The sequence below is a fragment of the Ciconia boyciana genome, chromosome 6, assembly GCF_034638445.1.
Source record: "Ciconia boyciana chromosome 6, ASM3463844v1, whole genome shotgun sequence".
Classification (NCBI taxonomy): Eukaryota; Metazoa; Chordata; class Aves; order Ciconiiformes; family Ciconiidae; genus Ciconia; species Ciconia boyciana.
Genome location: NC_132939.1, coordinates 5,325,858 through 5,348,703, shown reverse-complemented (window position 1 = coordinate 5,348,703; position 22,846 = coordinate 5,325,858). Strand labels below are relative to the sequence as shown.

The 22,846-nt window shown below is 38.4% G+C and overlaps 1 protein-coding gene across 1 annotated transcript in view; it reads right to left on the bottom strand.

The window, feature by feature from the left end:
• Positions 1-22,846, bottom strand: part of NELL1 (neural EGFL like 1) — a 297,430-nt gene that overhangs the window by 198,956 nt on the left and 75,628 nt on the right. Inside the window, exons 10-12 of the mRNA XM_072864686.1 lie at positions 21,792-21,865; positions 14,942-15,041; positions 4,822-4,950 (exon numbers count right to left, since the gene is read on the bottom strand). Coding sequence (XP_072720787.1) covers positions 4,822-4,950; positions 14,942-15,041; positions 21,792-21,865 — 303 coding nt within the window. The remainder of the gene's footprint in view (positions 1-4,821; positions 4,951-14,941; positions 15,042-21,791; positions 21,866-22,846) is intronic.

Sequence of the window (22,846 nt, the reverse complement as noted above, 5' to 3'; positions counted from 1 at the left end):
ATTCATCTTTATGCCATCTCCCCAAAATCTGCCAGCCCAGTAAAATCATCATAACTCTTCCTTACCCTACAAAATGAGCAGGTTTTCTGAATTTGGCTAGTATGTCATAGCTTATGTGACATTTTTTGAAATGAGCAATAATTTGTTAACAAATTCAGACAATATGTTTGGAGCACAGAAGGGAAAGAGTTACTCAGTCAAGTTCCTTCTGAATGAAAGTCACGAGTGGTTCTAGAGCATTCTATCAGGACAAAAAAATGGGAAGAGTTTTGACAAATATTAAAGCATTTAATTCATTAACTCTTTAAGCTGAGGTAACAGCACTAAGGTGACCTTGAGGGTCAGGTCATATAAGGAAACTAACTATACTGCCTGAATTAGTCTCACAGAGATATATTCTTCACAGATCTTCTCCTGTCACTATTAACCCATGCAACTTTACCAGTAAAGGAGAAAAAAGAAAAAAAAAAGCCAACATGAGGCATTCTCAACACTACATTTGGCCTCAGAATTTTTGGCCTCTTCTTTAAGGGCAAAGCAGGCTCACCTGAAATATCCTGTCGTAACCACTGCCTAACAGGCTGCTTCTGCCAGAGAAGGTGTTTTGGTTTCTTATATTTTTGTAAAACAGCTTTATTTTGTTACCTGTTCCTAAAAGACCAACTCAGATTCACACAGCTTGTTTACATTCTTTACATCAACAGCTGGAAGACATCCTAGAGAGTATGCGTCATCCTACTTAGGTATACAGGGAAAGCACAGCCTACAATGTAGCCATAGAAGGAGAATGTTAATCTTGTAGGTCCACTTCAGTCAATGGATCCTTTCTTATATTATACCCATTATCACAGGAACATTCTCTGGTGACACTCGTTAAGCACATGCTGTGTAACATGACAAGGTATCTTGTCGTATGCTACTGTATCACTTTTACTAGATGTTTTTTGGGGGCGTTAAGTAGTTGTGCATGAAGGACAGAAGGTTAATACTAATTTTCTTTTGTTCCATGCACTCTTGTCAGTGAGAAGAGGCATGCATTTATCCTAACTGGGAGATTCATCCCACTTCAGATTTAAACAGCTCTCACAATGAATCAGATCTCAACAGCAATTAGGTAATAATCACTTTTCCACCAACGTAACAACTTTGGAGGTACAAAAGGGCTGTTAATGTATCAAGTTAAGGTGGTAATACAGAGTACAGAACTGAAATGTGGCGGGAAAAAAATCATTCTGCTTTTGCTCTTCACTGTGAAATATATAGCAGAAAATCACCCAATTCTTTTCAGAAGAGAGGGCTCTTTGCTTGTTAGCATCTAGAAAGTGAGGATAATCATGCTAGCTACAAGCCTGACTTTCAGCTGATTTGGCTTGATTTTTCTTACTTCATCTCTGAGCTTCAGACTCTCCATTTGCTGACACTTTCCTGTCTCTTAGTTTGCATTATGCGGACTGTCCTATTAGCATTTGTGAAGCAGTCACAGACTGCAGAGTTTTCTGGCTTTGAAGTACCACCAAGTATTTGCAGGTCTGCTGTACACACCATACAATGTGTCTGGAAGAATCAGCATGAGACAGACTCAAATGAATTCCCCATTTTGGTCTTGGTTTTGCCACTGAACTGCTGCACCATCTGTAACTAACTCTCACGTATGCAACTTTCAGCCCTCAACACAGGTGCTCATATGTCATGTGCTAAAAAGTCATAGCTGCAAGTGTGCACACGCTGCTACAACTTCAACGCTTGCATCCTGCAGACATTGCACTCGCTAGCTACTTGTGCGATTCCCAGAATTTATCCGTACATATGTGACAGAGATAAACGGACACTTGGTTCAACGCTTGTGCCTAAGTATCCCCATCAGTAGTTAAACCTCAGTCAACATCATTAACAGAAATATCTCTATATGTCTCTCTGCACATGATGAATGCTCTAATTATGTCTCATACATGCAAGACAAGTAGACAAACGTCAAACCCCCCCAACCTTTCTGTTTTTAAGTGAAATACATTGCTTTTCCAGAACACAGAGAATCTCCACTTACCTCCTTCATTCATTTACTTGTTTGTTTTCAGAAACTGTCTTTCCTAAACACATCTATGTTATTTCAAAAATGGAATACATATAGTGAGTGGTTACCCTACGTGTATATTTTGACATGAGGAGCTGACGTGAGAGCTAACCACTTGAAAAGTAGTTACCAAGAACGAATAGTAAAGGCCTCTCGGATTTTTGTTATTTTACAAGTTTGCTGATGCCAATTCTCTGACAGAAGTTAGAATCTTTTTAATTTTTTCCACTATACTGCAACTGTGAATATGGAATGTTAAAAAAAAAAAAAAGACACAAATACATGTGAAAAAGCAAAGTAGACTCAAACACAATTCTTCAGAGATCTTACAAGATCAAAATGATGCTATAAGGTCCAGCAGGATAAAACTGTGTGAATAAGAGCGAGCAGAAATAACAGTAAAAACACAGGTAAGGTAAAATAATACCATACATTAGAATTCACGTGCACAAGTGTTTCACATACACTGGAAGGGATGAGAAATCTGGAAAGCTCCAAGTTAATGATCTGGAGCACTCTGAACTAAGGTGTCACTTACCAGCACATGTCACAGGTATTAAATAGTTTAACCTCGCCATCTCAAAGGAAACAGTAATCTTATAGGCCTTTCAACTTTAGCGGCTTAGGAATGATGAAAACAAATTCAGAACTACAGCTGAGAATGGTAGTTTGCTTCCACAGGTGTTTTGTATGTTTAGTACTTGTTATTCAGGTGTTGTACGTATTTAATTCTTACACAGTACACACAGAAATCCAAAAGCACACAAAAAAAATCCACCCCTATACAATACCAACATCCTGCCAGATTCTACCTTCAGATACATGCCTTTGACCTCATTTATTTAAATCACAGCTTCACCAGGCATTTGAGAACGCTATACAGGCAACTATGAAATGACTCTGTGTAGCAGATTAAACACATAAATGAGAGACATGAGGTTAGAGAGGCATATAAAGAGATTTTGCAGAAAGCTGTTCAGAGGAGTGAAAGGAAGTTCTTCACAGGGCTGAAAGGAGTCACCTCTTGGCTAATCGATTCGTCAGTCTGTAGTTCCCCTTGCTAAAGGGCCTTCTCGTCACTTCTCTCTGTTACCTCCTAAGAACCGCTCTCCTTCTAGCAAATTTATCATTTCATAACATGCAGAAAGCCCCTCTCTCATCTATCCCACGGTCTCAGGCAGCAAAAGCAGCTGTGTTTGTTCTTTTGCCTCATGTTTCACCCACATGCACAAAAGTCATGGATTTGATTTGCCCTTCCAAAATTTAATGCAACATACACCAGATACGTTGCAATTCCCATTAATTTCTTCAAAAAGCTCGTTCTTTTCCCCACCGCTACCACTGATGCACTGCCAACGTGTCCAAAATTATTTGAGTCAAGCTGCTTAAATTTTTTCCATAGAGGAAAAAAGGGACAGTCTGCTACTAGGTAAATAAAAACACTAAGCACTGATTTTATTTAAAACAGCAAAAAAGAACAAATACTGGATTCTGTATCATAGCTGATAAAGAGCCTTGTTACTGTCTTCTGAGTTCTGAGTAGTCCTTGCGATACCTACAAAGCAGCTCTTCTCACAGTTTTTTGTACAAAAAACTTTCTCTATATACAGTATATCTGCTGCCTACCTTTAAAAAGAAATGTGTGAACTGTTTTCCCAGTCACTGAAAGGGCATCTATAGGGCGATTCAAATTTTTGTTTGTAGAGAACTGACTAAATACCGTAAGATTCATAGTTGCAATTTACTGAACAGCTTTACAAACTGCTATTTAAAACAGTCCTGTTCACTTACATACACTAAAAAGTCTTTTTATGAAAGTGGGATCATTTAAGCCCAGTCCACGCATGTCTTTTTTTATTCTTTCATCCTGTCTTCCAATTCTTACAGTATATTTTAACAGCTTGTCAAAAATGCCATCTTCCTTCCATCACCAGTACTATTGGAAAAAGAATCTAGGGAAATAGTTTTTACAAAGTAGCTCAAAAACTTTCTATGATGGCCAAAACATTAAATATTGCAGCCTGACATACAAGGGCATTAAAAAAAAAAAAAAAAAAACCAAAATGCAAAGGCAGGAAGGAATGTGGTATATGTTGATTCATCAATGTAGTTTTTAATAAGTACATCATAGCTGCAAATAACAGCAACCTCTAGAAAACACTGAGAAACAAAAAGGAGAATAATGCCCCATTGCATTCGTTCCTGTGATGGAATAATACATCAACATAAGTACCTCAGCTACGCTCTTCTAAGAAATAGGTTTCTTCTGTATCATCAGAAAACCATTTCAGTAAAGTACCTGGCCCACAGAACAAAGTCAGGAAGGACTGCAGATCATCATTTCTATATTCAAGCCTCAGTACACCTTCACACTTACCTTTCCCACAAATGTCAGCAGAATTCCCACTTCCTAAATTAATGCATCTTATAAAGATGTTGTTCTCTAAAAACCATGTTAGAAGGCAGGTGCTATTGTCTGAAAAACGGTATTTTAAAAATTTTAATGACAGCATGACCATGGTGTGCCAAGGCACAACTGCAACAATGAAGTACGCCCATAGATAAGTAACCTGAATGGTCCAGCGCCCCTTGTAATCTTCAATCCATATTTATGAATGCAAAAAGGGCCCTTGTGATATTCACCATCATGCAACCGAACTTTGCAATCAAATTCATTTGTCAACCATTTATTTAATACTATGTTTCCGAGCAGGTTGTTAAGGGGACAGGTCTTTGAATATTTTGTTTACCTTCACAATAGGCAGAGTCCCCTTGGACGGAGAGATAACCATTCTTGCATTCACAAGTAGCTTTTGTGTTCCAGTTTTTGCACTCTGAATTTTCACCACATCTGTGTCCCTCTGCACAGAAGTTATGGCCTGAAATACAAGGGACATGCAACCTGGTATTAAAACATGTTTATTTCAGATATTCAGGTTTAATATTTACATTGACTGCATTACTCTAAAAAACTTGGGCATGCTACATTCCAGAAATTCCCTCTATAAACCTATCCGGTGCACACAGGCTTTTTGGATTCCTCCATCAATTCATTATCAGTAAAAACATTTTGTTCAAAAATGTATTTGTATGACTAGTTTTAGTCAGGAGAAAAGACAACTTCAAAGCAGGAAGCCATGACAATACATTAGTCTTCTACTGAACCCACGTAGGATAAAATGCCACCTTATCTCCGACTGCAAAGAAGTGTAATACTAACTTACACCAAAGGGATAATAAAGTGTAATATCAAAAAAATCCTTCACAGTTCTCTTATTATGCGCAATCAAGCATGCTTTTAGAAGAGCAAAAATGAGACATTGCATTAGAACACAAATCTATACTGGTAGTCAAAACAACCTCATGCACTGCCTTGTAATTCTGTCATCAAAAGCTAGTTGGACCGTTTCTACAGTTTATAGTTAATCCATGCATCATGTTTTGTAGGGGAGAATTTTTATTAATCTCTCCTTTTTCCTTGACACAAATTCTAAGTAGCTTCTTTGTGAACAGTTTCTTTTATTCCATACAAGGTCATTTCTACAAACATGATGAACTTTCCCACTTTCCTCTATAAAGGCACAACTGGCTGAAGTTCCTTCTTCCTGATTTTTAATATTTCTCAAAGATGTGTCAAAATCTCTCTCTGCTGAAGTCTAAAGTGAAAGCAATTGCAACTTTATCTCTTTAAAGGCACTCCACTGGAAGTACTGTAAAAGATAAGTAAATACGTTACAGGATTTGACAACAGGAATTTTTTTCCCCCATTGGTGTATTTTTGATGGATTTTTCTCTATTAATATCCAAGAGTCAATTTCTATTTGCCTGAGATATATAAACAGTCATTTTGATAATCCTTATTTTTTCTGGATTTTTCTCTCCTGGAAGGAGGGAAACCAGAAACCCAGACATACCATCAGCTACTTGTATTCCAGCTTGCACTTGTATGAATACAAGCACAGTTTCTGCCAATTCTGCCTGGTCATAAAGGAGCAAACTAAAAGTTCTAGTTCACTGATCCTAAACTTTCCTAACGTCCCCTAAAGACAGCTAAGACAACGACAACCTGGACTTCTAAGATCTAAATGCCAGATTCACATCTTTGTTCATATTCCTTGCTCTGATATTCTTTAAGGAACTGCAGAAGACTTTAGCTTATACTAAATATAGTTTTCACCTACAGTAAGCAAATTTTCATAGGGCTATCCTAAAGCTGTTGTTCACTGAGGGTTTTTTTATTTGTTTTTAAACATGCACTTCAGTCATCTACTAATGTAAAACTCGGGTTTCGTCATTTTAGCGCACTCCAACTTTATAAGTCTGATTATCTCATGTTGGGTTGTGAGGTCATTTTTAAAGGAACGTAACACTTGTTAGCAAGAATGACACTTTCTCCGTGTCAACATCCAACTCTACACTTAAACTTCAGATTAATTTTATTAACAACCAAGGTACCTTCCTTGTGCTCAGTTAGCTCGTTCTTTCATTGTAACCCAACTTGCGAAAAAGAACCAACTCCATTAATGAAAACTGCAGATATCCCTTCTAGTCTTCATTCATTTCACAGCCTGGTAAAAACCACTCAAGTATTCCAGATACAGCCTTGTCAAGCCTGGGTACATTTTATACTGGTAAAAGAGGGCGCAGTTACACTGCCTCTAGCCATTTATGCAATCATAGTATTTGACTTCTCATTTTTGCCTTTATAATTACAATCGAAGCTATACACTGGAAGCCATCTTTCCAAACTCATCCATTCAGCATCTAATTTATACTCCTCAAGCAGGATTACTATTCTGTTGGCATTCTAGATAATATCCAGGAGACAACAAGTTTTAGAACATTTTCTTTATCACTGTTTCCCCTAAGACTATGACATCCTAGTCTATTTCCTGCTCCTTTAGAATAATAATTCTCCTTTGCACTCATACACAGTATTAGTTTTATATTTGATTATTATTGCTAGATACTACTGCTCAGAACCAATTTAACATATCAGTGTGTTAAGCCAGGCACTAGAAAAATACCACATTTTCATTTAGTGTGGATTGTTACTACTGTCTTAGGATATTTTAATTTTATATATTTATTTATTTATATTTCCCTCTCATCCAAACATGTAAAAATTATTCCATCTTTCTCAGCATGTTTTAGTTACAATAGTTCTTATACAACTTTCTGCACCAAAAAACCTTTGATTCTGGACTCTCTTTATCCCAGTGAGTCAACATTTTACCCTGTGATCAGTTCATGGCAAATTTAACACTTACAATTAGCCAAAGGGATGGCTTCTCAGGGTTAACTCTCATCACGAGTCCTGAGTCCCAGATCAACCGCTCTTCTCTAACAGTGCTTTCTCCCAAGCACAAGCCGCTGATTAGTTTTCAATATCACATCATAGCCCTAAGAATTCTTCATTGTTTATTTGCAACCTCTGAAATTCATCAGTAGATACGACTACTACCCTAAGTACCCACTTTGTACCACAAGAGTTGTCACCTTTTGTTAAAAATTCTCTAGAAAAACCTGTATTGCTTTTGTTCCCTTATTATCAACTCAAATATGAACTGTCTCCATTCAGAATCAGACTCTTTCTTATGTTTTCAAGCTTGAAGGCTGTTAAAGGAGCATAGAAGAAAAAAAAGTAACGCTCCAGTTCTGTAACTTGTGTAATTAGAGGCTCTAAAGAACTTTTTATTGTTCTCCTCTCATTAGGAATACACAATGATAGAACATCTACTACATATTGGCCAAGAAAGCCAACAGCATCCTGGCTTGTATCAGGAATAGCGTGGCCAGCAGGAGTAGGGAAGTGATCGTGCCCCTGTACTCAGCACTGGTGAGGCCGCACCTCGAATGCTGTGTTCAGTTTTGGGCCCCTCACTCCAAGAGAGACATTGAGGGGCTGGAGCGTGTCCAGAGATGGGCAACGAAGCTGGGGAAGGGTCTGGAGCACAAGGCTGATGAGGAGCGGCTGAGGGAACTGGGGTTGTTCAGCCTGGAGAAAAGGAGGCTGAGGGGAGACCTTATCGCTCTCTACAACTACCTGAAAGGAGGTTGTGGCAAGGTGGGGGTCAGTCTCTTCTCCCAGGTAACAAGTGCTAGGACGAGAGGAAATGGCCTCAAGTTGCGCCAGGGGAGGCTGAGATTGGATATTAGGAAAAATTTCGTTACTGAAAGGGTTGTCAAGCATTGGAACAGGCTGCCCAGAGAGGTGGTGGAGTCACCATCCCTGGAGGAGTTCAAAAAACATGTAGATGTAGCACTTCAGGACATGGTTTAGTAGGCCTGGAGGTGTTGGGTTGACGGTTGGACTAGATGATCCTAGAGGTCTTTTCCAACGCTAATGATTCTATGATTCTACGATCTCTAGGTTGCCTTGGCATTTATTATTATAAAAAGGCCTGTGAAACGCTGTTTCCTACCTTTTGAAAATGCTGATTAAAAGTGACTCAACTTCAATTTCCCATAGCATTTCAGAAAACTTGTTCAATACCTCCGTGAGTGGAAAGTGGAAGTCATTCCTGTTACAAGCAGGCACGGTGCTACGACACTGTATGTTACCAAGCTTTTACAAAACAACCATAATTTAAGGTTAACCAACAGAAAAAAAAAAGTACTTGATGGCATAGAAGAGTAAGGGTTCACTGTGCCTCTGTCAGAGTAGGCATACCATTGATTGGATCAGAGGCTTTTCCAAGTACTTTTCTTTTGCAGTGAAGATGCACATCTAGCACTTGGAAAGAGCTAAGAGGTACATACCAAGGAAGTGCAGTTCCTGCATTTCTTAGACCCTGGTCTGCGTTCTCCCCAGCTGGGGTTCTGGAGGCAAGAAAGGAATAAAACGCTATCTACTTTATCTCAGTGCATATTGGGCCTCCGTGCTTTTCCTGCTCTTCTGGCAAATAAAGGCCGCCTCATATTTGGACTGTAACGTGTAAGAAATAAGCTAGCTGCATCCTTCTCACCTTTAATAATCCCAATTCAATGTCTAGTTTAGCTAAATATTTTCATTCTTTCTTATTCAGCAAAACAGTCAGGAATGTACACAGGGCCACTGACTGCGACGACCACGCTTATATTCCTGAGTAAACAGGGAAGGACCTAAGCACGGACTTAAACACCAATCTATTCATGGGAGCAATTACTTATCCCCAAGCAAGGAGAATAGAAAAAGAATGCAAACATCTGATTTTTATTAATTCTTTGGTGTGAAATGGATTATAGGGTTCCTTTAAAATACCTACACAGATGGCAAAACCAGCCATTGATACTGCAGTAAGACCTCTGAATCTCAACCACGGGTGGCAGCTAGCAGAGGGCATGCATTCCAGTTGCCCAGGTGAAAATAACTGAATTACTGAGACTTCAGAATATTCAGCAAAGTCTTATCTGAGACAGTCAGCTCCTCTCTAAATATAAGAAATGGCTTAAAATAGAAACATCACATCCAAGCAAGCAGGCAATTGGAGAGGATTTGACAGAAGCACACAAAATCTTAAATAGTTCTGATAATCTAAACTAATTTCAGGCTAACACAGATGACAAAGCAAGTGAGCATGAATTAAAATTACAGATAAACACATTCAGAACAGATGTCAGAAACCATTTTCCCCACACATACACACACACACACACAGTCATAAATGTGCACAACAGTCCTTCAAAGTCATTCAAGACATTCAAGATACAATTAGATACTACCAACAGGGGAATTAAATATTGAAGAGTGTGTTTAGATTTCTGATGGACCTGATGACCTCTGTTCCTTCTCCAAACATTTCTGATAACATTACTCTCTACCTTTACCAAGGCTGCTGAAATGTTTGCTCCAATTTTTCTTAAGAACATATTTACATCTTTCTACTTCTTTCTTCTGACTGTAGAATGACCATTAATAAATGTACTCAGACAATTATAAAAAAAGATCAGACTTCATGCTATCAGACATAAAACTATCACTTCTGCAGCATCGGGAACCACACAACTGGCTAGGGCTCAGTGGTCCCAAGTCAGATTATCTAAAATTAAGCATTTATTCCACTTTGGGACACCTGAACATTGCTCTTATTTTTCCAAGCTTCTCAACACCTTCAGGTTCCAGTCCCCAGAATTTGCCTTTCCAGAGCAGCATGCTAAGCTGTTTCGTGCTGTCATCCAGTTTTTTAAGTACCTAACATATTTGGCAACGTGGCTTAATTATTGATTGAAGAATGCAAGAACTCATTCAAGACTACAGCTGGAATCAATGTATCTTCTATTCATATCTCTTCCTAATTTTTTTATGGGCAACACTAATGTGCCTCTCATTTTTCTGAGGATTTCCTTATAACTTCTGTAATGCTTTCTGTACTTCTTACAATATCCCTAGCTGTTCACTCAAAAAAACCTGTAAAACCCCTGTTCTCTTGCTGTTCAAGAAGCTACCCTTCAGCAATCCACATTTCACTGTTTCACATTTCAGAGGCTTCTAAAAAGAATGCTGACAATGCTTCCATTACTAGCATTAGCAATGTTCAAAAGGTCCAAGGTAATTTCAACCTCAAAATCTTTACTATTGTTATGATTTAACCCCACAGTTACTAGATAAATGTGTAAAGTACATCTGGGGGACAACTCGTAGGAAGAGTCATAAAATTTGCACTAGCAATTATGCCCTTTCATGATCTGAATCAGTTTTTAATGAGTCATGAGCAATGAAGCACTTTGAACAGCAGTTTTTATGCCTTCAGAGACTGTGGTCCCAGAACTCAGTGGTCTGACATAAAACAGTAACTTCATAAATTCTTTCAAGCTGCTGTATCAACACAGACCTTATTACATACTGCTTATTTGTGTGCATTAGAATAATGGTACTGCACAGCCTAACAAGCTTATAAAGTTGTTTTGTTTTTTTCAGATATAAAGCTCTTCTAAGTCCTAAGTAACATTATAACTATGTTTAGAAATAAACTAATTCATATTTATCAACCTCCATTAAATCTTAATAAAACTAAAACCTTGAAATAACTCTTACCTCACAGCAATGAATGAGAAACATGCAATTTCTGAAAAAGCCAAACTCAGTTTCACAGCTAGACAGGGAGAGATGAGAAACACGCTAACTGAAGAGCCTTCTCATCCCCTCATTGAAAGAATCAAAACCTCCTTAAAACAAAACAAAGCAACACAAGTAAGGGTGGCAGAAGCACCATTTTTAGATTTAAATGCCGTTCCCCACCGTAAAATGCACCCTCCAGCTCACCACTGGGATTCTCCACTTCCTGCTAACCAGTGTCAGCAGTCAGTCTAAATCCATCAGCCAAACCATGTTACAGGAGAGCAAATAAAAATTACTTTCTCCAGAAACCAAACAGCTCTCACTACTTCATTATTTCCTCACACAGTCTCTTTTAAGGAGGGCGTGACTAAAGCTGCTAGGGCTGTTAAGCCCTTACATACTAAAATTGTGAGCATAACAACATAAAAATTCTCTCATGAAACTTTATTTGAATCGCTCATTCAAAAGAGGAAAAATCCACTCTTTCAAAATTATACACTGTCTTTGGCAAGGAGAAAAACAGCTAACGGGAACAATAAAACACTTTTATGACACTATTTTTTGTATTAGATTTGTCCCTGGGCTATAAAAAAATGTAGCAGGCACGCTGTAACAAAAATGACTGATTCTCAAAAAAGTACTAAAAAATGTATTTCATTGCACAATGATTCTTTGTAAAATTTTTAAATTAACTAACATTTCTGTAAGCCTAAAAAGAGAGCTTAATACCACCACATTGTCCTGCTGGAAAGTATGAAGTAGCCACATAGTTTAAGCAGATATTTATATTAAAGCACACAGATGAAGGGCAAAACTAGGTATACGCTACATAACATTCAAGGACAGATCCTATATACAGGTCTGATGAGGCCCATTTTTGCATTCAGGAACATCAAATCACAAAAATAAACTGTCACTGTACAGCAGAGTTCTTCCATAGTATGCCTGCCTCGCTGTACACCTTATACGATCATTTTAGTGAAATCTAGAAATTGGCTTTTAGCAATATATTAGCTTTTGCTATACTATAAGCTCACGTAGCAAACCTGAGGAAGAAAAGGTATTATTTGCTGTCTTTACTTTTCCAACCATGTGCAAACAGTAATGACTATCTGGGAAGCCCACCAGCTGTGTACATTACAGTATTCAACTCGGTCCTTTGCTGACTCACAATTTCCATCACCATAAACATCACCGATTTCTTTTTTTCCTTGCATACGCTACTTTATTTTAGGCACTTATCTATTATTGTAGTAGATATTACAGAGACCCGGAAGAGGGTACAGTCTCATACCACAGCATCATGAAGTTTCCACATTTCTCTGTGGTTTTTTGCCTTCTGTTGATCCCCCACATTTATCCTTTCATTAAATGGAAATTCCTTTGCTGCAGTCAGAAAAGCACAAGCTGCAAACCTCCGACCCTTGCCCAATTCAGCAAAGGCATTCTATAATTCTACAGAACGTGAAATTCAGTAGAAGTTTTCTGCTTCCACAACCAGATACTAAAGAAAGCACAAACTGATACAAAAACAGAACCTACCAGTCACTAATATGCACTGACAAACTTTACATAGAATTATTGTCCTCATTTAACATTACTAGTAAATGCTTACTAATCATCCTGTTGACTAACTCATGGCCTAGCTAAGGGCTAATCCAAAGAATTATCTGTATCATCATACATACAATGCGAAATTTGCACATGATGTGCAAATGATCCATGTGAGCTTCCAATAAACGCTCTGATTACTGAGGACTATATACACTACAATATTTCTTCCTCACTATTTTTGCTTGGACAATAAAACTGAATATAGTCTCTGAAAGAGGTCGTTATTGCAAAACAGAGAAGCACTCTATCCTTTCCCAGTAAAGGACATGTTGGCACAGGACAGGACCAGAAACTATGGCCTGCTTGCCATATCAGAGGGCACCTGTTTGCATGATAAAACCCATACCAAATATGGAATTCTTAATAAATATGCATTTTTGACACCAGCACTCTATCATATATGATAAAATTATATACTACCACTTTGGGTTGCATGCAACTGAAGCAAAAGCGTCAAGCAGCATATATTCTACTTCAAGATATAAAAAGCAATTTAGGAATGCTAACTTCAATTATGCCTTTGTAAAGTTGACAAAATCATATCTTTAAGCATAATTTTCAAAAGAATTTTAAACAGCAAAGATGAAATACAAAAGGAGGTGGCACTGTTTTAGCAGTCAGCTAAAGCAGAACTGAAGTGGAAGTTTAACATATCAATTTAAAGCGCCATGTATCAGAATTCATAGGAAGTGAAAGTACAATTCCTGCCTTGCTTCTAGAGACCATCACATCAGTATACATATTCATGCTATTTTATAAATAATAAAACCAGTTGTGGGATGAATATCTAAAAAGAGTACCTATCATTAACAATAAAATAGAACCAAATAATTACAGAACTTATCTTTCATCAACTTTGAAGCTTTCAGATTTCAAATGCTTTTAAGTAATGAAGATAATTTTTTCAGTACTGCACTACATCAAACTGTGCCATCTGTTAAGAACTACCATTAAGACATCAAGCCCTCTGAGGGACAAAGCAGCAACATTTACTGCTTGCTTAAATAGTTACAGATGTTTCTAGAAACTGTTTAAAAAAATGAATGTGTCTATTCTTAGACCACGATCCAGCAAGCAGTCTCAAATGTGCTGGCCCCTGCAACCACATGCATATGCTTGCAAGTTCAAGACCTTAGTAAATATTTAACTACGCATATTTATTAATTAATATTTACTGGCTAAGGGAGAGATTCAGAGCCCCCTCATTGGCATCTACAATGACACTGGAGGAATTTACACACAGGCAAGACAAGTAGTCCAGCAGGCCCCAATAACCATCTAAGCCTGGAAATGTCTAATGTTCATTTTGCACACCTCCTGCTTGAAATTTCCGAGGTCCGTCACTAAAGGCTGACACGCACGTCCTGCTCTGAGAGACCAGGGTCCCCTTCAGCTCAGCTGAGACTCAGCACCAAGGGAGAGGTGTGGAACAGAGGTACAACACCGACATACACAGGGAATGATTATTCTAACACCTTTCACCCAACAGCTCACTGATTAAAACACGCTTTAAGAAGAAAGCTTGTTCAAGTTCTCTAGCCTTTTGACACCTGCATTTTCCTCATTTAAGGGGATTTCCTCGACTAACATTTCAGCTATGGCTTGTTCAGTCTGGTCCAGCGTGCAACCAGGATTCACCAGAAAGGCTGAAAGGGAACGAGCAAGAGGAACCTGCATCTCAGCGTCCCACTGCAAGGAGGAGAAATGGGGTTCTGGGCTTTAGGGTTATTTTTTCATTTTTATTCTGTAATTGTCCAGCTTAGTTCATAAATAAGTCCTGAGAGAGCTCAGATCTAAATCAACCTCCAAATACTGGAATCTTAACATTATTACTGTGATTTTAAAATAGAGAGCTTAAAAACCCATTTCAAAACCCTGTACGTTCAGTGCGGTTGCAAGGTTAAGCAATATAAAATAGCTCTTTTTCAAACATAACTTCTTCCCAGTGGGAATTTTTAAGAGATACTGGGCCCTTTCTCCCCCAGCTGTTCCTTTTCTCTGTCTCGCCCCCTAATTCAGAGCAATTACAGCTTTGTATCTGGTAAGTCTTCTACCCAAAGGAATATCACAGACTGGTTTTACGTGAAGGCTAATTATAGACTCAGGTTTATAGAGATACCTAATGTCTCATTAAAAAGGAATTGCTCCTTCCAGTGTATCCCCCCGTTGAATTGGCAACTTATATTCCTTCCAAACATGCATAGGCTCTGGCTTACCTCTACAAACACTGCAACATTGGTTCTCTGGAAGAACATGATCTTTTTCTGAGCAGTTCAACGGTGGACAAGTCTCTGTTACTTTTACTAAAACTCCATTCTGAAAATAGACAACATTTTTAAAAAATTACATTGATGAAAACATACGCAATGGCAAGGATCACATAATTTTCAATCTGTAACTCTGGTAATCTCTAGTAAAAACACTGGTAAACTAGCAGGCAGCAAATTAAATTCATTCTTTACACCATAACATTGAAACTAAACTAATCTACTTGGACATTTCTATGCCCAGCCTTGAAAGAAAAGAAAAAAATGAAAGGAAAAAAAAAAAAGGCACTTAAGCTCAAAATTCTATAGTAGTTTTTCCAAATACATTGTCTCCAAGTATAGTTGTTTTCCTTCCAAGTATTTGAAGGAATTAAAGAATTTCACTCCAGGTTTTTGTTAAAAGACAGTCTTCCTGCTTTATGCAAATCCAAGTTTTACTCCTCTTATTTCATATTCTACATAACTCACTGATACAAGTTATTCAACTCAAACAAACAGAGCAGATAGAAGACCAACATTTTGAAGTGTCATGTGTTGTTCTGCTGTGTCCAATTAAAAGAATTACTGATCACCTAATTTCCAAAAATTAAGTCATTCAAAGGTATGGCAAAGCAGAAATCCCATCTTGAGGTATCCACATAGAAATTGCTGTATAAAACGTAAATCAAAGGCAAAATATTTCTACAATTTTGATTTCTGCTAGATTTAGAGTAAGACTGTGCATAGAAGGTCTAGTTGCTGGTAGAAATTTTCTAAAATAAGAGAGACAGAGCCTTTCTGGGGAGATTTGACACCAAATTTTACTCTGTCTTCTTCCCATCCAGGAACTCAGCTTCACCATACCTCCAGACCAAACACCTGTCCTGCTCTTCAGTTTGTTGTTTCTTAACATCTTGTCCCAAAATAGCTTCCTCTTCTCCCTTATCCCCCTCCAGCCTTCCCCATACCATAACTTACTTCTTCAGCATCCCTTCTGCAGCTATGCCATCACCACGAACTGACAAGCGGAGCAGAGATTAACAACCAGGATTTTTGCTCAGTAGGAGCTACAATAACTATCCCACAGGACTGTCCACACCTGAGTAATCCCATTTTCCAAAGGCCTATGAAACTCCACTAAGAAAGCGGGCAGCCTGCTATATTGCCAATAGACCTTTTTAATATGAATCTAGTCCCCACTCCTCCCAAAATATTTTTCATGATGCCTCAGATGGTGGAACGAAAGATGAAATGAGAATTTCTGCTTTCTTCAAATAAATAAATCACTTTTTCTAGCTATCACGATTGCAGAGAAAAGTTTAAAAATACGATCCAAACACATCTAGGGCTAAAAAAGCAGAGGAAAACTAATACCAAAAAAAATTTAAAAGAGAGACACAAAATATGTTATTAAAGCCACCATTTTCATAATCCGAGGGATCAGATATATGACTTTGAACAGAGCACATCATTGACAATACCTATGTGTCTACCCTGTATGAAGAGACACCCCTATATAGAGACTTCCTAGCCAGAAGCTTGGTTTCATATCTACAAGACAGTGAGCCACACCATGCCAAAAGACGAGCTCAGGTGCCAGAACCAGTACAGGTAAAGCTCTTTGCTGGTAATTAGCCTCGCCAGCCATGCCACACTGCTTCAGCTATGTCGCTTCAGGCTCCAGAATTAGCTCTCACAGCATCAAGCTGCCCTGCACGGTTATGTACGCAGAAACACCTGCTGAGTCTACAAGGTGCAAATGATGCACGAGGTGCCCGGCAGCGAGCAGGACTTACAATTGAGAAGTGCAGCAGACCTAGGGAACGCAAAACCGACCGTTCTACAATCATTGCTAGTCACTGCCCTTGAGATTGCAATCTTAAGGCTAAGCAGGGCCAAGTTGTTTTTCTCACTTCCCAATTGTCTTTACTGGCAAGTTGCATCAGTTGCTGTCACAAAAAATAAAATGAAAAAAAAAAAAAAGCCACAAACCCACAGGCATCAGTTTTTCTTTTTTTAAAAAGCGGCTCCCCACAGTATCCCATACAGCACGCATCATTGAAGCAAGTGCCCACACAAGAACAGTGAAGTTAATGGAGGTATTAGGTCTCCTCCTGATCTCACTTCCATAAGTGAAAGGGAGGAATCCCCCACGGTTGCCTGTGCAACTGCAGCAGCAAAGGTGATAAAAGAACCAGACACACTGAGCTGTTATTTACTATCATGTTATCAAACTACCAGCTGGAAAAGCTCTGGCTATAACTCATCACCTATTCAAGCTCAGACAAGACAACTGCAGCAGAAAGGGTACCGTATGTCAACATATGGACAAAAAGTGTTGACTGACAATAAATCTGGTCAAAAAGATGGCAAGAAATCAAGAAATCGTATGAAAGTCAAATCAGTAATCAGGATGAGTCAAAAAGCTAAAGACAAATTCAATCTAAGCTCACACCTTCTTTAGTGAATCATAAGGAGATAAAAACTCCACAAATTGAGAATTCCATTAATTTAATGACAGTAAGGTTTTATTTCCCTAAGTTTCCCATTTTCTGCAGAATTTGCAACTTGGGAAAAAAAAATCGAACATATTTGTAATTAAGTTTTAAAGCAATTAAAATGTTGAGTATTCTTTGGATTAAAATCAATTTGTTATAAACTAGTACAGATCCAATTATAAGAATTATCATCATTAGATTTCAGATTTTATCGACTGAGATAAGTAAGAATAGTTCACACTTCAGAATTATTGCTTCAGGCAGCCTTAGAAAAATTACTAACTTTTTATACTCAATTCACATATGTAGTCATAGAATCCGGACAGAAATAGATGTCAAAAAGACATTCTTCTGGAATAAATAGGTCAGGCTCCAACTGTGACATACAAACCACAAAGAATGAGATCTGGAGTCAAACATTTACAACAAGATAATTAAATTTCTTGTAATTACAAAGGTAAGTACATAAAAAAGAATTGGCTATAAGCCTAATCAGGGACATGCAGTGACAGTCTGAACCACAAACAACTCACCTCAGATGACTAGCGTTGGAAAATAATAGCAAGATTTCAGATAAGGTTATTTTGGTATTTTGTTGTTGTTCAGGGTTTTTTCCCGCCCTCGTTTTAGCTGTCGTTGATCAGCCTTTCAGGAAAAAGTTCTAAATAGCTCCCTTCGCTATCACTCTAGGAACCACACTGTTCCTTATCGTTACAAAAAACTTTTTAGTCAAGCTTCCTGAAAGTCAGTAGAGCGCTGTCCATCTATCTAGCATTTGTATGGCACTCTCTGACTGCCTGCTCCCAGCTTTAATGAAAAGGAATTTATTTTTGTACCCTTTGCTGTCAAACACATCATCTGGTTAAGAACAAGCATCATGTCATTCACAGGCATTAACCCAGAAATTAGCTGATCAGCAGTAAACCCCCAATCCAACAAAAGTTATAGAACTCTTTCCATTGACTTGTAATGAGCCATGTCACCATATTGGTGAAATCCATAAACCAAAATAACCACTTACTGAATGCAGAAAGGTGCAGTTTTCTAAAGCACAAACACACTTCCATTTTTTAGAGGGACCTCAACAGGCTGGAGAAATGGGCCAACAGGAACCTTAAGGACTTTAACAAGGAGAAGTGCAAAGTCCTGCACCTGGGGAGGAACAACCCCATGGGCCAGTGCATGCTGGGGTCACCCTGCTAGAAAGCAGCTTTGCAGAAAAGGACCTGGGGGTCCTGGCAGACACCAAGTTGAACAGGAGTCAGCCATGTACCCTTGCAGCAAAAAAGGCTAATGGTAACTTGGGCTGCATTAGGCAAAGCATTGCCAGCAGGTCGAGGGAGGTGATCCTTCCCCTCTGCTCAGCGCTGGTGAGGCCACACCTGGAGTTCTGGGTCCAGTTCTGGCCTCCCCAGTACGAGAGAGACACGGAACAACTGGAGTGAGACTAGCCACAGGCCACAAGGATAAGTAAGGGACTGGAGCATCTATCACAGGAGGGAAGGCTGAGAGAGCTGGGACTGTTTAGCCTAGAGAAGAGAAGGCTCCAGGGGGATCTTACCCAGTGCATATAAATACCCAAAGGGAGGGTACAAAGCGGACAGAGCCAGGCTCTTTTCAGTGGTGCCCAGTGACAGGACCAGAGGCAATGGGCACAAACTGAAACACAGGAGGTTCCCTCTGAACATCAGGAAACACTTTTTTACCATAAGAGCGACTGAGCACTGGCACAGGCTGCCCAGGGAGGTTGTGGAGTCTCCATCCTTGGAGGTATTCAAAAGCCATCTGTACATGGTCCTGGGTAACTGGCTCTAGGTGGCCCTGCTCAAGCAGCAGAGTTGGACATGATGACCTCCAGTGGTCCCTTCCAACCTGAACTATTCTGCAATTCTTAGCAACACCTGTGCACTAATTTTGTCATTGTAGATTAATCTAGAGAGTGCTTGCAGGCAGGATTTCAGCTGGGAATCGCTGTCCATCCATAACATCTGTGCCTATGGTTAAGAGGATGTGCATCACAAATACATTTTTAGTCTGGATTAGTTTTCAGAAATAAAAAAAAAAATCTGCTCACAGCTTGATAAAGAAAATCTTTGATCTATCTGGATCCATCAGTATTATTATTTTCCTTAGATAGAAAAAAAAAATATAAAAGTTAAAAGCCTCTTATGCTTGGATCAGTACCTACGCAAAGAATAAAATAACCATCTTCAAATAAAAATTGAAATGTGAAATTTTAACTTTATCTTTTTGACGTTACCCCACCTACAACTACATCCTCTTTTACAGATACAAGAGCTACTCCCCAAGATTTTTAAGTCATCTTTATCAACACTAATAAATTGACAGTTGACATGTACCCTCTACTGTATTCCTTCATGGATCAACAGCTTTTCAAACTTGATGTCTGTTCTTCAAGTCTGGAAATTAAACCATATTAAATTTTTTTATAGTCCTTTCCCTAGCACAAAGCCCTTCCTTTATTCATACAACACCTTTTCCACCAGTAGGCCCGCATGGGATAGAACACGATGAGTACAGCCACAGTCTGACTCTTCGCCATTTATCCTTCATCTAGTAAGCATTCCTAACTGAGGCGGTAAATAAGGAGGTGCTTTGCTTACAGCTTTTAAGAGGTCATGCTGAAGACACATTGCATGAACTTCCTGTCTGGAGACGCATCATCTCATAGAAGCAGAGGTAAGCACCCACTTAAAACTCTCTCAGTTCAGAATGACAAGCTTTGCCAGTGAGGTTTAATGTCTTCTTGAAACACAGTTGTGGAAATACCTTTTTTTTGTTCCCCCAACGTGGACTCATTTTTTTGATGGTATTGCATTCACATATGCTGTTTCAAATACTTAACAATACTCTCCATTAAGATGTAAATAACACAAACTGCAACGTTACTGCAATTATCATTGACATATCAATTTCCTTCAACGTAAAATGCAAAAGCTCTTTGCATCATTATTTTAGTCATTTCTAATATGACAGATATTTGATGGTCAGTATTTGCTTTTAATCTTCATGAATGTATTATCACATTCATAACAATGAATATAACGCCCTTATTTATAGTGCAGAGAAGTTCCACTGACATAATTCAGATCGCTCTCTCTGGTTTCACTTTAATGTGAAAATCCTCCTGTTCGCATCTTATTTCATATAAGCACTTTCCCTCCCAAATAAACATTTATGTCATATGATAAATAACAGGCACCTTAGTCTGTCTTCAAGGCAATGACCTTGCCCACATATTTGTATATACAATGTTGAGCACCCCTATACAGCTAAACACTAACAGCAGCAAAGTAATTCTGCATAACAAGCTACTTTCACAACATCTGCAACCAGTTATTGTCCATTTCCATTAGCGAACATAAAATTGCTACTCTGTACACTCAGCTACAAGCACAACAATAACAAGATCATTGTAATCTTTTCCAAATGTTTTTCATAATTGTTCTAGCATACTGATCTGTCAATAACATTTGTAAGCCTCCCCTTTATCACCCTTCCCCCTCTACAAATTCAACAAGATGTAAAAACAAAAATACTTGAAAATTACATGTGAGAGCAAATGTGTTTAAAATAGCTGCGCCTTTCTGAAGTGCTAAATCATATTTAAAATGCACACATACTCACAACAAGTACATGTCTCAGCAGAGCAATAGACCTTTTACAATCATCTACTACCACTCTCTTCTTCTACGGCTAGTCTAGACAACAACCACAAAGCGTGGTTTCTGCCACGCTTACACACCGTGTAGCACTCTTATTTCACTAACACTCCCTGAATGTTCCTATCTAACACAGCCTCCACTTACCTATGTTCTTTAAATACTGACTGTAGTTGACTAAGTGTTATGAACTTGCCAAGAAAGACCCCAGTCCAGTCCAATACTTAGTAATTTACCTCAATTATTAGCAGGGCTACATATAGTTTAAATAATACTAGGGTAAATCTAGAGTAACTCGAACGATATAAGCCAGGTTGCTTCAAATTTTCACAATTTAGCTGAAATAAGTAACTGGCTCAAGATGCTGCTGCCTTTTTGTAGAGCTCATGAAAGCAGGAGATAAAAGAGAAAACATCCCTCCAAGTCATTTTGCCCATGTTTTTATTACCCTGCAAGGGTCATATTCCTGCATTGTTTTCGTATTTGTGGCTTTCACTGACTTCAAGGTCACCTTTTCAAGACAAGAGATGTCACATTTGCATGAAGGAAGCCTAAAGAAATGCACTAACTTATCATCGTCACTTTTGAACCCCTCACATTCATTTAAAATCAGGAAAAGTTTATACAACTGAAACTTACTCGACATTCCCTGCAGCTCTTGGTTAACACTCGTTGACCTTCTGCTAGCACTTTGCCTCCATAAATACACTTTGCTGTAATTTGAGAGGAGAAGGAGGGAGATTAAAAATAAATAAATAAAGTGAGTATTTAAATAGTACACAAATGCAAAGTATAACACAAAAGGAAAACCGGTATTCACACAAACTGAAAAATATGGATACGATAAGAATATGATGCATTTTGCTTTCATCAGAAGTCAGTATTATACATAAATACAAATAATGTAGCTAACAATAAATCCATTTTAAGAGCAAGTAGCACCTTCACCCAAACTAAAGAGGAGGGATAAGAACATAAGACAATACATACTGGACCAAACTCATTAGTATTTGATAGAAAATATTTTCATTAGTGACATTCTGTAGATTAGTTACAGTATTTGTGTTACTAGAGGTCTTCATGACTCACTTCAAGAGCTGGAGACATTTATTAGTGTATTATTCTCATTAAAAGAGAATAATATAAGCACAGATTTCAATTAAACCTTCAGATTTTTTGTGGGCACAAAGGTGAACTCTTCAACTTGCTGGAGCACTGCAAAAATGGATTAGATGCAGCGAATGACTCTACTGAATCAACAAACTGTAACAATCTTTTTCAGAAAAATATTCTTAAAATACACGTGAAATAAGCAGATTTCCCAGGAAACTGAAAGCCTCTACTAAAAAATTCCTGCCTGAAATTTTGACCCTTCTGCTAAAGATAACCAGCTCCACAACCAAACCAGAACACTTGAGCACCCCTCATTCATTTCAAGGCAGAGACAACTAGCTTAGTTTAAGACTACTGCCACCGTGAAGAAGGTCACCTCCAGCAAGGCCACAGTAGCACACAGCTCAGTCAAGTATTACCAGAACTATCACAGTCTTCTTGGAACTAGCTGTCTAAATTTCAATTCCAGAGGAGGCTAGTAAATCCATTAATTAAAGAGAACAGTTGGACAACTATGATCTTACACAAATCAAGTATCCATTGTAAAGGCACTCTACATTACTAACAAGATCAATGTTAAA